This window comes from Pongo abelii, chromosome 2, assembly GCF_028885655.2.
Source record: "Pongo abelii isolate AG06213 chromosome 2, NHGRI_mPonAbe1-v2.0_pri, whole genome shotgun sequence".
Taxonomy (NCBI): Eukaryota; Metazoa; Chordata; class Mammalia; order Primates; family Hominidae; genus Pongo; species Pongo abelii.
Window position 1 is genome coordinate 139,285,093 of NC_085928.1, and position 15,788 is coordinate 139,300,880.

At 43.4% G+C, this 15,788-nt stretch overlaps 1 protein-coding gene across 3 annotated transcripts in view; it reads left to right on the forward strand.

Moving 5' to 3' along the window:
• The window catches only part of COLQ (collagen like tail subunit of asymmetric acetylcholinesterase), a 75,000-nt gene that overhangs the window by 36,435 nt on the left and 22,777 nt on the right, over positions 1–15,788 (forward strand). For all 3 annotated transcript variants that reach the window (XM_054552573.2, XM_024245291.3, XM_054552572.2), the window contains exons 4-11: positions 6,017–6,061; positions 6,398–6,424; positions 8,210–8,281; positions 9,929–9,991; positions 10,468–10,494; positions 11,146–11,190; positions 11,382–11,417; positions 14,797–14,877. In XM_054552573.2, the coding sequence (XP_054408548.1) occupies positions 6,017–6,061; positions 6,398–6,424; positions 8,210–8,281; positions 9,929–9,991; positions 10,468–10,494; positions 11,146–11,190; positions 11,382–11,417; positions 14,797–14,877 (396 nt within the window). The remainder of the gene's footprint in view (positions 1–6,016; positions 6,062–6,397; positions 6,425–8,209; positions 8,282–9,928; positions 9,992–10,467; positions 10,495–11,145; positions 11,191–11,381; positions 11,418–14,796; positions 14,878–15,788) is intronic.

The following is a 15,788-nucleotide window of genomic DNA, read 5'->3' on the forward strand; positions in this document are numbered from 1 at the left end:
GATCTGAGAATGGACAGACTGCCTCCTCAAGTGGGTCCCTGACCCCCAAGTAGCCTAACTGGGAGACATCTCCCAGTAGGGGCCGACTGACACTTCATACAGCCGGGTGCCCCTCTGAGACGAAGCTTCCAGAGGAAGGCTCAGGCAGCAGCATTTGCTGTTCTGCAATATTTGCTGTTCTGCAGCCTCCACTGGTGATACCCAGGCAAACAGGGTCTGGAGTGGACCTCCAGCAAACTCCAACAGACCTGCAGCAGAGGGTCCTGACTGTTAGAAGGAAAATTAACAAACAGAAAGGACATCTACACCAAAATCCCATCTGTACGTCACCATCATCAAAGACCAAAGGTAGATAAAACCACAAAGATGGGGAGAAACCAGAGCAGAAAAGCTGAACATTCTAAAAATCAGAGTGCCTCTTCTCCTCCAAAGGAGTGCAGCTCCTCGCCAGCAATGGAACAAAGCTGGACAGAGAATGACTTTGATGAGTTGAGAGAAGAAGGCTTCAGACGATCGGTAATAACAAACTTCTCCAAGCTAAAGGAGGATGTTCGAACCCATCGCAAAGAAGCTAAAAACCTTGAAAAAAGATTAGACAAATGGCTAACTAGAATAAACAGTGTAGAGAAGACCTTAAATGACCTGATGGAGCTGAAAACCATGGCATGAGAACTACACAAAGCATGCACAAGCCTCAGTAGCCAATTCAATCAAGTGGAAGAAAGGGTATCAGTGATTGAAGATCAAATGAATGAAATGAAGCAAGAAGAGAAGTTTAGAGAAAAAAGAGTAAAAAGAAATGAACAAAGCCTCCAAGAAATATGGGACTATGTGAAGAGACCAAATCTACGTCTGATTGGTGTACCTGAAAGTGATGGGGAGGATGGAATCAAGTTGGAAAACACTCTTCAGGGTATTATCCAGGAGAACTTCCCCAACCTAGCAAGGCAGGCCAACATTCAAATTCAGGAAATACAGAGAACACCACAAAGATACTCCTCAAGAAGAACCTGCCTTACAAGAGCTCCTGAAGGAAGCACTAAACATGGAAAGGAACAACCAGTACCAGCCACCACAAAATCATACCAAACTGTAAAGACCATCAACACCATGAAGAAACTGCATCAACTAATGAGCAAAATAACAAGCTAACATCATAATGACAGGATCAGATTCACACATAACAATATTAACCTTAAATGTCAATGGGCTAAATGCTCCAATTAAAAAACACAGACTGGCAAATTGGTTAAAGAGTTAAGACCCATCAGTGTGCTGTATTCAGGAGACCCATCTCACGTGCAGAGACACACATAGGCTCAAGATAAAGGGATGGAGGAAGATCTACCAAGCAAATGGAAAACAAAAAACAGTAGGGCTTGCAATCCTAGTCTCTCATAAAACAGACTTTAAATCAACAAAGATCAAAAGAGACAAAGAAGGCCATTACATAATGGTAAATGGATCAATTCAACAATAATAGCTAACTATCCTAAATGTATACGCACCCAATACAGGAGCACCCAGATTCATAAAGCAAGTCCTTAGAGACCTACAAAGGGACTTAGACTCCCACAGAATAATAATGGGAGACTTTAACACCCCACTGTCAACATTAGACAGATCAACGAGACAGAAAGTTAACAAGGATATCCGGGAATTGAACTCAGCTCTGCACCAAGCAGACCTAATAGACATCTACAGAACTCTACACCCCAAATCAACAGAATATACATTCTTTTCAGCACCACACCACACCTATTCCAAAATTGACCACATAGTTGGAAGTAAAGCACTCTTCAGCAAATGTAAAAAACAGGAATTATAACAAACTGTCTCTCAGACCACAGTGCAATCAAACTAGAACACAGGATTAAGGAGCTCACTCAAAACCACTCAACTACATGGAAACTGAACAACCTGCTCCTGAATGACTACTGGGTACATAATGAAATGAAGGCAGAAATAAAGATGTTCTTTGAAACCAACGAGAACAAAGACACAACATACCAGAATCTCTGGGACACATTCAAAGCAGTGTGTAGAGGGAAATTTATAGCACTAAATGTCCGCAAGAGAAAGCAGGAAAGATCTAAAATTGACACCCTAACATCACAATTAAAAGAACTAGAGAAGCAATAGCAAACACATTCAAAAGCTAGCAGAAGACAAGAAATAACTAAGATCAGAGCAGAACTGATGGAGATAGAGACACAAAAAAACCCTTCAAAAAATCAATGAATCCAGGAGCTGGTTTTTTTAAAAGATCAACAAAATTGATAGACTCCTAGCAAGGGCAATAAAGAAGAAAAGAGAGAATAATCAAGTAGACGCAATAAAAAATGATAAAGGGGATATAACTACCGATCCCACAGAAATACAAACTACCATAAAAAAACACTATAAACATCTCTACGCAAATAAACTAGAAAATCTAGAAGAAATGGATAAATTCCTGGACACATACACCCTCCCAAGACTAAACCAGGAAGAAGTTGCATCCCTGAATTGACCAATAACAGGCTCTGAAATTGAGACAATAATTAATAGCCTACCAACCAAAAAAAGTCCAGGACCAGACAGATTCACAGCCGAATTCTACCAGAGGTACAAGGAGGAGCTGGTACCATTCCTTCTGAAACTATTCCAATCAATAGAAAAAGAGGGAATCCTCCCTAACTCATTTTATGAGACCAGCATCATCCTGATACCAAAGCCTGGCAGAAACACAACAAAAAAAGAGAATTTTAGACCAATATCCCTGATGAACATCAATGCAAAAATCCTCAATAAAATACTGGCAAACCGAATCCAGCAGCACATCAAAAAGCTTAACCACCATGATCAAGTGGGCTTCATCCCTGGGATGCAAGACTGGTTCAACATACGCAAATCAATAAAGGTAATCCATAGTATAAACAGAACCAAAGACAAAAACCACATGATTATCTCAATAGATGCAGAAAAGGCCTTTGACAAAATTCAACAGCCCTTCATGCTAAGAACTCTCAATAAACTAGGTATTGATGGGACATATCTCAAAATAATAAGAGCTACTTATGACAAACCCATGTTCAATATCATACTGAATGGGCAAAAACTGGAAGCATTCCCTTTGAAAACTGGCACAAGACAGGGGTGCCCTCTCTCACCACTCCTATTCAACATAGTGTTGGAAGTTCTGGCCAGGGCAATTAGGCAGGAGAAAGAAATAAAGGGTATTCAATTAGGAAAAGAGGAAGTCAAGTTGTCCCTGTTTGCAGATGACATGACTGTATATTTAGAAAACCCCATTGTCTCAGCCCAAAATCTCCTTAAGCTGATAAGCAACTTCAGCAAATCTCAGGATACAAAATCAATGTGCAAAAATCACAAGCATTCTTATATACCAATAACAGACAAACAGAGAGCCAAATCATGAGTGAGCTCCCATTCACAATTGCTTCAAAGGGAATAAAATACCTAGGAATCCAACTTACAAGGGATGTGAAGGACCTCTTCAAGGAGAACTACAAACCACTGCTCAATGAAATAAAAGAGAACAGAAACAAATGGAAGAACATTTCATGCTCATGGATAGGAAGAATCAATATCGTGAAAATGGCCATACTGCCCAAGGTAATTTATAGATTCAATGCCATCCCCATCAAGCTACCAATGACTTTCTTCACAGAATTGGAAAAAACTACTTTAAACTTCATATGGAACCAAAAAAGAGCCCACATTGCCAAGACAATCCTAAGCCAAAAGAACAAAGCTGGAGGCATCACGCTACCTGACTTCAAACTGTACTACAAGGCTACAGTAACCAAGACAGCATGGTACTGGCACCAAAACAGAGATATAGACCAATGGAATAGAACAGAGCCCTCAGAAATAATACCACAAATCTACAACCATCTGATCTTTGACAAACCTGACAAAAACAAGAAATCGGGAAAGGATTCCCTGTTTAATAAATGGTGGTGGGAAAACTGGCTAGCCATATGTAGAAAGCTGAAACTGGATCCCTTCCTTACACCTTATACAAAAATTAATTCAAGATGGGTTAAAGACTTAAATGTTAGACCTAAAACCATAAAAACCTGAGAAGAAAACCTAGGCAATACCATTCAGGACATAGGCATGGGCAAGGACTTTATGACTAAAACACCAAAAGCAATGTCAGCAAAAGCCAAAATAGACAAATAGGATCTAATTAAACTAAAGAACTTCTGCACAGCAAAAGAAACTACCATCAAAGTGAACAGGCAACCTACAGAATGGGAGAAAATTTTTACAATCTACCCATCTGACAAAGGGCTAATATCCAGAATCTACAAAGAAATTAAGCAAATTTACAAGAAAAAATCAAACAACCCCATCAAAAAGCGGGTGAAGGATATGAACAGACACTTCTCAAAAGAAGACATTTATGCAGCCAAGAGACACATGAAAAAATGGTCATCATCACTGGCCATCACAGAAATGCAAATCAAAACCACAATGAGATACCATCTCACACCAGTTAGAATGGCGATCATGAAAAAGTCAGGAAACAGGTGCTGGAGAGGATGAGGAGAAGTAGGAACACTTTTACACTGTTGGTGGGACTGTAAACTAGTTCAACCATTGTGGAAGACAGTGTGGTGATTCCTAAAGGATCTAGAACTAGAAATACCGTTTGACCCAGCCATCCTATTACTGGGTGTATACCCAAAGGATTATAAATATCATGCTGCTATGAAGACACATGCACACGTATGTTTATTGTGGCACTATTCACAATAGCAAAGACTTGGAACCAACCCAAATGTCCATCAATGATAGACTGGATTAAGAAAATGTGTCACATATACTCCATGGAATACTATGCAGCCATAAAAAAGGATGCATTTATGTCCTTTGCAGGGACATGGATGAAGCTGGAAACCATCATTCTGAGCAAACTATCGCAAGGACAGAAAACCAAACACCACATGTTCTCACTCATAGATGGGAATTGAACAATGAGAACACTTGGACACAGGGTGGGGAACATCACACACCAGGGCCTGTCGTGGGGTTGGGGGAGTGGGGAGGGATAGCATTAGGAGATATACCTAATGTGAATGACAAGTTAGTGGGTGCAGCACACCAAGATGGCACATGTATACATATGTAACAAACCTGCACATTGTGCACATGTACCCTAGAACTTAAAGTATAATTTAAAAAAAGAAAAAAAAAGAAATCATATTTCAAACAGGCTTTGCATTATGCATGTTCACCTGCAGATCCTGGGGGTGCAGTGGGGGCCTGGGAAATTTTGATGAATTTCCTCTCTGCTGTTTTGGAGAATTTGGAAAATAGCTGACTGAGCATTTTGCAGACACATTCTGGCTGTGGATGTGCAAAGCTTTGATGCAGTGAGTTGTAGGGTCCCTGAGCTAGAGTCAGCTCCTCTCCAATGGACAAAAATGCGCTCTTTACTTGCCAACATTCTTAGTGTCTTAAAAAAGAAGACTTTTTTTCTGCTGAAGAAAGGCAGAAATTACTTGGCACCTAGTACCCACAAATTGACCATGGGAATTTCCAAGGTGGCAGCTGCTGCTATGTGCAAAACTTAACTTGTCTCTTGTCAGGCCCCCAGGAAAGTTTGGCAAGAGTAACTGAAAAGATATGAGAGGTGATGAAGCCTCTTGTTTTCAGCAAATGGGATTTATTCAAGACTCTTTGGTTGCTCTCAACAAGCACTTGGGATGTTTTAGGCAAACAAAGAATTACAGGGAGAAAATTAAAACCACAGAGAGTAGATATGTAAGCATTGCAACCATGGAGCCACTGGAAAACCAGCTCAGAGAAAGCTAAAGAGGAGGAGGAACAGAGGAGGGGACTGGGCTGGAGGGCACAAGAAAAGCCTCCATGGGTCCCTGGAGCCCTACATCTGCCCAGAGAATGACATTGCTGCTGTAGAAGCCCAGTGCACCAAGAACTTCCCACCCATCCAGCTTCGGACTGATATATACTTTCTTCACTTTTTATCTTGATTGATTAGGGTCCACCGGGGCTTCCTGGCAAGACAGGACCAAAGGGAGAAAAGGTATGAACCACTACTTTCTTCAACCCTTCTTTCCTTGGTAATTCCCGCCTGTTTTCTGGGCGTCCCACTGAGAATTTCCTAGTTGAGATTTCCAAACATGTGCTAACTCTGCCTTGGTGTGAGAGGCTGGGCTCCATGATGGCTGAGCTGCTGCAGCACGTATGGGATACCACTGGTGTATTTTGACGTGGCCTACTGACACGGCAGAGGGGCCGTGAGCAGCAGCCAAGCAACTAAGCCACATGGCCATGCCCAGTCATCAGCTCTACTAAGCCTTCTGCTTCCAGAACATCTCTTCCAAAGCAGCCTCTCCTTACCTGTCTTCTCCATCCATAGGGGGAGCTTGGCCGACCAGGAAGGAAGGTATGGTCTGCGCTGTTCTGTGAGTGTCACATGAGCGTCTGTGCTCCACGTGCATGTGTGTGCATGCACTCCTAGGGAGGGGGGACCAGCAATGCACTTCAGTGGCCACTGATACCCAGGTGGACAGTAATGGTGCTGCTGTCTCGATGGTGACAGTAGTAACCTTGCCCTTTCTGTCAACTTCTTTGTTCAGGAGCAGGAGCCTGCTACTGCCAGCATTCAGACTTCTTCCAGGGCCTGCCAAGCCTGGCCAAATTCCACCCCTCTCACTTCCCGCCCCAACCCCAGACCATCTCACTCTGCTACCCATCAGAGAAACCCTTCATAGCTCCAACCAGTGACACAGAATGACTGTCACTGTCTGTTTGATTAAATTTGAATAAAGTACCAGAGTAGACAGAAACAAATGGCTTTTGCTTTTTGGCTCAGCTGAAATAAATGGAGGTTACTTAAGGTCACAGTGACTCTGAGTGAACCAAACACATGTTATCAAGGCTCTCATTAGTGTCAGGAGGGAGTAAATCAGCTGCCTATTATATTTGCTGAGGTCAGTGGATACTGGCACTGAATTTCTAGGTCTTGGTTATAGACAGGGGTGCAAAACTTTGGCCAAGAAAGATGTCCATGGCTCGAAATATAAATTACTATATTTATTGTTAAATGGTTTATTAAATGGTTTCATGGTCCACAAGATCCTTAAACAGACTTTTGCAAGACAAAGTTACAACTCTTTAGGGCACAGATGAAAACTATAGCCAAGGCACAGTGGCTGTCTGAAGTGCTGGGGTGGTCTCCATAGCAATGGTCAAAGGATATTCTGCTGTGGTGTCCATGCTCAGGCCTAACAAGGACCATGATTGATTAGTGATGTCTGCCATGGATGTGGGAGGCAATAGTAGAAACCAGTACACATGCCAGGATTTGGTATGTCTGGTTTAGGGGCTGAGCCCTTGACATCTCTAGCTAATTGTGAAATTAGCTAATGAGCACAAGATCAAGATAGGCCCTTAGCACCTGCACCCACTCTCTCTTGCAGGGCTTGCTCTTCCATAGCCCTGGCTTAGGCAGAGACAGAGGTGACATGTACCATGTGCAAGTGAATACATTATTACGGGACCACCCTTGGGAGGAGCCTGTAGGGGGAATGGGAGAAGCCAGGCAAAGGTGTGGTATCAGGTGAAGTCGAGCTTTAGCAGTCTGATCCCTAGGGGGAGCTTCAGAGTGTCAACTGCCCAAATGTAAGGGAGCTGGGCTATTGGCTGCAGGAAGCAGAGTTACATAAATTACTGGGCAGCTCCAATTGCTCAAGGGCAAACTGCAGTTACAGGTTGCAGAAATGAGCTGTTAGCAGCAAGGAAGGTAGCCTCTGGGTGATGGGCACTCTGAGCAGGTCAAAAAGACCTTGAAAGAGTGCTGACAGCATCTGCTACTGCTCCCCAAATGTAATCCTGTCTCATTCCATAGCACATCCTTGGGAAGAACCCATTGGAACGCAGGGGATTTTTTGGTGGGGGTGGGTAGAAGTGATAAAAATTTAAAAACCAAGAAGTTTAGAATCCCTTTCTCACCACCTTCCATTTCTTGAGAAGAATAAGGTCTTGTTTGATGATACAGTGTGACACCAAGGGCTTGTCAGGCCATCAATCTTTGGAGAGTGGGGATGAGGGTCATAGTAGCCATGCTTAGAGACCCCACTCTCTCCTCTGGGCCCCAGAGACAAAACATATTTATTAGAAGTAAAGAAACAAACCCAGTTGCCCTGACTTTTGTTCTTGGTCTTTGAAGGGTAGACCTGGCCCCCCAGGTGTTCCTGGCATGCCTGGGCCCGTCGGTTGGCCAGGCCCTGAAGGACCCAGGGTAAGTGTGGCATGCTCTCAGGGCTCATGTGGTGTCAAAACAAGAGGGGGTAAGATGGCAGCTTTTCTGGCTCCTGGCACATAGTCAGGGAATCCCTTCTTCAAGAGGGGGAAGAAGAAGAGAGCTTAAGGACTGGCCACAGGGCCCCAGATACTTCCTCCTTCACTTGGCCTGCAAGACCTTGGTCAGTGCAACAGCTCTGCTCCTGTAGGAGGAGAAATAGGGGGCTGGTACCCTCTTCTAGAGGGGCCCTGGTTCTCCTTTGTCCTAGGAACTAGCACCCCACTCTGGTTTCCCTGAGATGACCTAAGAGGGGCTTGTGTCTGGGAAGCTCTTGCCTGTCATGCTGACCTGGCAGGGAATGGAGAGTTGAGGGGGTGGTGTTGGCTGGCTGAAGGATGGAAATCCTACATTCAGAGAGGGATTGCTGAGTGCTGATGAAATCTCCTTCCTCAGTCAGGCTATGGAAAGCAAGCACATCCCCATCTGTGCCTCTGTTTTTCCCGCTGGTAGTCATAGACTAGAGGGTTCAGAGGCGTGACTCAGAGTTTTATCTGCAGAAGTCAGAGCTGGGCAGGTGGATCTCACCACCTGCTCCGATTCGTTTACTGGCTATATTATAGCAGTGGAAAACTGTGTGTCCAGTCCTCTTAGGAAAAGTCCCAAAAGGATATTTAAAAAATCCTCTGCATAGAGCTGAGCTGTCCTGCACAGCAGCCAGTAGCCACATGTGACCCTCAAGCCCGTGGAATGTTACTAGTGCTACTGAGGAACTGAATTTTTAAATTTTAACTGTTTGAATTAACCTTTACTAAATTCAGTTATTTGAAAATGTTAAAGTATGTTTGGAGCAACTTGAATGCATGAATCTGCTTTTTCAACTATACATTTTATGATCTCTAAATACAGATCAAATATTTTGGATGAAAATTTAGCACCTGAATGGAGATGTGTAAATGTAAATTACACAGCAGATTTCAAGTACTTATTATGAAAAGCACAATGTAAAATATCTCAATAATTTTTATATAGATTACAAGTTGGGATGACTAGATTAATTAGATTAAAGGAGATCTATTAAAATTAACTTCATTCGTTTAGTTTTACTTTAAGGTGACTTCTTTTCAAAGTTTAAAATTAAGTATGTGGCTCACCTTATATTTCTATTGGTTAGTACTGGCATAGAGTATTTTTAGTACAGAGGGTGGGTGCTGGAAGTCCCAACCACAGATCATTCTGAGGACCCTTTCTATGCAAAGAGCAAAGCAGGCAATGTTTTTTGCGTGTGTTGACACCTTGTTTTCTGAGGCCCCAGTTCCCTCATGCCTCCTCCACTACTCTCTCACTGTCCTCGCTAGGAAAATACCAAGTATTACCATATACAACATCTTAGTGAGCAGTTGGTGTGGGGATCTGCTTCGCTTTGGGCATTTTCATTTTATATTTAATCTTAAACACAAGAATGAAATGTGGAGTATGGAGTTTTGGGACCTCGGGAGGGAGAAAGTGGGCGCATCTGGGGTCCTCAGATTTACAAGCCAGCCCTGATATCCCCAGTTCCTTCCCAATCTTGCCTGTGACTCTCCTGGTTCAGTTTCTCTAAAATATATCACTGTGGGTCTTTTCTTCTTCTTCTAATTCCCACAGGGTGAAAAAGGTGACCTAGGTATGATGGGCTTGCCAGGGTCAAGAGGACCAATGGGCTCCAAGGTCAGTGTGGGGTCCAAATGGACGTTCCCAGATCTTCTCTGTAAGGCTCTGGAGCAGCTGCTGTCTACAAGCATAGGGACTGGGTGGGGCTGCAGTCCTGGACTAGGGAATGTCACGGATATTGGAGAGCCTGCCTTTACCAGCCCTTTGGAGAACATCATGCCCTGGGATGCAGGGGCATAGGGATGCCATTCCTGCTGTTCTCTTGGGCAGGAAGAACCAAGCTTCTGGACATCAGAGCAGATGGAAACCTTTGATCAGGACTTTGCAGGGTGATAAAAGCAGTGTTCCTTTCAGGCCTGGTATAACCACAACCCTCTGGGACATCTTTGTGTTTGGTGCTGCAACCCCACTAAAACTCACAGTGCAATGTGGAGACACACTTTACCACCACATTCAGGGATTCCTTCTATTCTTCTACCAAACTCAAAAGTCCTACAGGGCTGATTGTAAATGTACCTTCTGCTTTCTTTTAGGGCTACCCTGGATCCAGAGGGGAAAAGGTTAGTGCTTTTCTTGGATGTTGTCCCAGAAGCCTGGTCTGGGCTACTGGCTCTGGAATCAGAGATGTGCAGAGGATGGGTCCAGGTCTCTCTTTAGTTTGCAAATGAAGCCACCATCCCTAGCTATTCCCCGCCCTTTGTCAGTGGACTGAGAGAGAAGTGAGGGACCTCCTGAAGCAGGGCAAGGTGGTAAGAGAAGGGCTCCCCGTAGAGGCAGAGGCCCCTTCTGTGGAGCACGTAAGCAAATGAAGACCGTGCCAAGTAGAGAATAAGCACAGTTTGCACAGAGTGCTGGAGGAAATTGGTGATGCATGTCTTTAGGCCAAGCTTCCACCACACAACCTTCTGACCTGGCCAAAAACCAAATCAAAACCAGCATCAACCTGTGGACAAATTTCCTACAGGATGAGAGAGGATTTGGGGCCCAGAATTTTCTGTGAGTTGTCCTTTATGAATGCAAGAGGTCTTCGGGGTTCAACAAGAAGTAGATCACAAAGCATTCCTTCCCTGGACAAGTCACCTGACATCTCTGAGCCTATTTCTTCACTTGTAAAATGAGGGTTTTGGTTTAGGGAGCTTTTCAGTTTGAAATGCTTGAATTTCCCTCCCAGGATATTAACTCATTGACTTTCTCCTGTGGTTTCTTCCTAGGGATCCAGAGGTGAAAAGGGTGACCTGGGTCCCAAAGGAGAAAAGGTAATGGAGAAAACCTTTTCGTAGAAATGATAAATGTCAATGCAAGTAGCAGCCCCCACCCACCCCCATCTGTGGGCGGATGATGGACTGATGGACAGGCCTCCGTCTTGAAAATGACCAACCAAGCCTGTCCACAGCCATTTCAGGTGTTATTTCAGAGGCGGTCACAATATTTGTTGCTCTTTTCACAGGGTTTCCCAGGATTTCCTGGAATGTTGGGGCAGAAAGTAAGTAACCTTGAGGTAGTGAAAATAGGCCTCAATAAAAATATCAAGTCCTCCACGCACAACAGAAAGAGCTCTGCCTCCTTGTCTATCAGGCAGGGATGGTGGGTTTAACCATGGAAACTTCTGGTTTGGGATGGGAAGCAAGTTGCTTTTCACCCTGGGGAGAGGGTGGCGGGATGGTCTGGAGCCTCCCTCTAGCTCAATGGCAAGGAAAGGACAACCCATCTGGGTTTTGGGTTTTTGTTTGTTTGTTTGTTTGTTTGCTTGCTTTTTTGCTTTTCCTACCTCTTAAAGGGCTGTGGTCCTATTCAAATGCAGAAACCTTTCTCACAAGGGACTCAGATCTGAGCCACAACGGTCAAAGCCCCTGTCAGCACACAGGCCCCAGTGTAAGGCACAGGTGTCTTTAGCTTAAGGTCACTGTGCCTTATTGCAGTCCTTCTTCAAGGGCGGTGCACATACTGCCAGAAGGACACAAAAGTATTTGAACTGAAGACTGCTAACATTTTTTTAAGAGTTAAATTTTGTATTTAAATAGTTAAATATTGGCCAGGCATGGTGCCTCATGCCTGTAATCCCAGCACTTTGGGAGGCCGAGGTGGGAAGATGGCTTGAGCCCAGGAGTTCGAGACTAGCCTGGGCAACATGGTGAAATCCCATTTCTACCAAGAAAAATATACAAAACATTAGCTGGGCATGGTAGTACGCACCTGTAGTGCCAGATACTTAGGAAACTGAGGCGGGAGGGTGGCCTGAGCCCAGGAGTCAAAGCTGCAGTAAGCCATGATTGCACCACTGCACTCCAGCCTGGGCCACAGAGGCAGACCCTGTCTCAATAAATAAATAAATAGTTAAATATTTAATGGATATCTTGCTTGGGACAAGGCTTAATAAAAAAGGGTCCATTTCAGGTAACTTAAAGAAAAAAATATTCAGCCTGGGCAATATAGTACTATCTCATCTCTAAAAAAAAAAAAAAATTAGCAGGTCATGGTGGCACATGCCTATAGTCCCAGCGACTCAGGAGGCTGAGATGGGAGAATTGCTTGAGCCCAGGTGATTGAGGCTGCAGTGAGCCGAGATTACGCCACTGCTCTCCAGCCTGGGCAACAGAGAAAGACCATGTCTCTGAAAAAGAAAAGAAAAGAAAAGAAAGAAGTGAAGAAAGAGAGAGAAAGAAAAATATTCGGTAAATAGCAAAACAGTGGTATGTAGAGATGACAAAAATTGTGAAGGTGACCGTTGACCAACATATTTTTTGAAACTTTTACTGAGGGTTAGGGTTGGGGAAGAAGAACGAGGGTAGTTGAGGGGGAATGTCAGAGAATAAAGAGAGAAAAGGGCATACACGGCCATTTGGAACAGCTCCTAAGCTAACATCATGTTGGCTCCTCATGCCATAAGACATTGACATTGGAAATTGTTATTTTAACCTAGGTCTCAAACCATCATGTTCTTCAAACATGCAAAGGGGATGCTTTGTTAGTATTTTTAATTTTTAAAAGTTCACCTTAAAGTTTTATTTACCAAACTAAAACAATTTTTATCTTATCTTTTCTAGTCAGTGGAACATGTTTAAATATTTTCAATCAACATGCATTAATTTATTATATCACTACCTTAAGCTGTCAGAAACTACACTCTGCTACCCTAGGTAGGGTGTTGGGCTAAAAAAATAGATTAATTATATAAGCAAATTAAAGGAAATATTAAAAGAGAAAAAACAATTTTCCTTAAAAATATTTAGATTAGCTTTTCATTCAGGGCAACAGTGAACGTCAAAGAATAATAAATTACTGTAAAATTAAGTATGGCAGCTTCTCTGTCCTCTGCACCATTTACTAGACTTCTCATCTGAGGAGTTGTCTTCCCCTTTTATGACAGGCTGTTTTAAGACAGAGCTGATATGATGACCATAATTAGGTCTTGGGAGAGAAATTAGATCAAGAAATTCCTGACTGCTTCAAGCTGTTGTAGAGAAGGGCCACACTTCCTTCTGACAATCCCTGAAAAAAAAAACAAAAAAATGCTGCTTGTGCTGCTGTTTTCTCCCAGCCATAAAGACATCCCCAAGCCTCTCTAAACAGCCAGGGAAAAACTGCAAACATCTCCATGGCATGTAGCATCCATCCTATCCTCTCACACTCTCCCATTCCCTAGAGAATGTTGAAGGATGTGTGGGTTGGAAAGAAATAACAGATTTAAGGACAATTCTTGGTGAAACAAGACATTGGTGGCTTAGGTAGGGACACATTGGCTGAGCTGACAGATAATTTCAGAGCTTTACGTTTGATCCTTTCCATATACAGTTGTTCCCTGGAATTTTCCATTGTGTTATACCTCCTCTGACCGCCATGTGAAAAAGTGCCTGGGTGTTTTTTGTTCTCTCTGAGTGGCTGGGCAGCTCTTCATGGGCACTGACTGCTGACTAACATTCATGGTTGCTATTGCTAAATTTTTCTTGTTGGCAGTGCATTCTGGGGTGTTGGGGGATTACTGGAGATAGGAATGAAGCACCCTATGGGTTCATGACCCAAATAAACAGTAAGTGGGGCCGGAATCCATGTAGAAGAAAATGGGGAAGAAGGAGAGAAACTAAGATGGAGAAATGAGTTTTGTGAAATATTGGCCTTAAGCTATGAAATTCTGCAATGGGTACATTGGGTTTTGATAGTTCAACATAGAGCTTTACAAATAGGAATATTGTTTCCATTGTTCTCCATGCCTTTTTCAATAATTATATTGAAGATGTGAACATATGTTTGGAACATCTCTCCCCACAAAAGAGCTTTCATCTAAATCAAATGGAAGTGAGCTGGAACTCAAACCAATGCTTACTAAGAGTGGGCAAGCACATAATCCTAAGTAAGAGTCATTAAATGAGTAGAAACTTCCCAAAGATGACAGTTGGCAAAAGTGTCCAATCATTTAAAAACCTCCAGATTTGAATTTGTGCTAAAAACAACACGTAAGAAAATACAACATAAAATTCCAACTAGAAGGAAAGTGTTTTCCCAGACAGCTTGTAGTAAGTAGCACAGGCACGCTGTACTGGATGCCCCAGCCTCTCACTGCCTGTTCTGGGTGATGATTTGTCTCTCCTATTTGGCCATCAAAATGTGTGCTGCTCCACACCTGTCGCTCTCAGGTAACAGATAACCCACTCAGAATTACCTTCTTCCTTCCCTCCTCTTCCTTGAAAGACATGTCTGCCTTTCTCATGACTTCATCACTCTCCCAACCTTCCAGGGCATAGATTGGCATAGATTCGGAATGATCAAGTAGACTGCCCTCGTAGCCAATGACTGGCTAGACCTATGTAGATGTGCCCACTCCACATGCCCTAAGTCCTCTCTTGCTTCTCTTTCCTTCTTTCCAGGGTGAAATGGGTCCAAAAGGTGAACCTGGGATAGCAGGACACCGAGGACCCACGGGAAGACCAGGAAAACGAGGCAAGCAGGTAAAGATCCCAGGGCTTACCACCTGCCTGAGGTCAGAACTTCCTGACCTGGCAGTGTGTGGAGCGGCAGGCAGGTGGCGTTAATCAGAGATATTCTGTAGACCTTGACTCCAACGTCCTCTGGGCTAGCAGACGGGAGCAGCACCACTTCCAGAAGCTGCTGGCATCTCTAGGCTAGCCATAGTTTGAAGTGGATGGGATAGGATGCTCCATGCAAACTGTGCCAAGGCCAGAAGCAAGAGTGGATATTTGGTTCATAAAAATAAGTCTGTCTTAACCAAAGCAGCTAGGAATGGAAGGCAGATATGGTCATTTACCCAGAAAACCTATTTTATGCTTCAATGTCCCAGACACAAATGAAGTTTTAAAAACGAGCCTAGATATTTTCCAGCTGTTGAGAGATCTTCCGGGTCTCAACAATAGGGTGGTTTTTCCCTACTCAGGCCTCCAATTTGTAAGTGACCTTTTTTCTTGGGTTTATTAACATGCTTAAGGCAATTGTTCATTCTGAACTCCCCCTGGTCAGCAGGCTGTTGTGTTAAGCCATGTGATGTGACATGACTGCTCTAGAGACAGCCTTAGCTGTCTCATATATAATCCTGAGAGGTAAACATCTTTGGATGGAAGCTTTTTCCATTCTTTTACTTATTTCCTTAGGCTATATGTGTGGCCCACAAACTTAATTTTACATCAAGATCACTTGGGGATGGGGCTGGTCATTAAATACAGATGTACAGATCCCCCACATCAGGTGCAATGGTTGTAGTTCCAAGCTTGCCACTCCTCCTCCCCAGTGCCTAGGCCTTATTTTCCAAAGACCATAATATAATTGACCTAGAATAAGCTTTCAGCATGGGTTTGGTTATTTTTTTTAAGCTCCATGTGGTTTTAATGTGCAGCCAGGTTTCAGA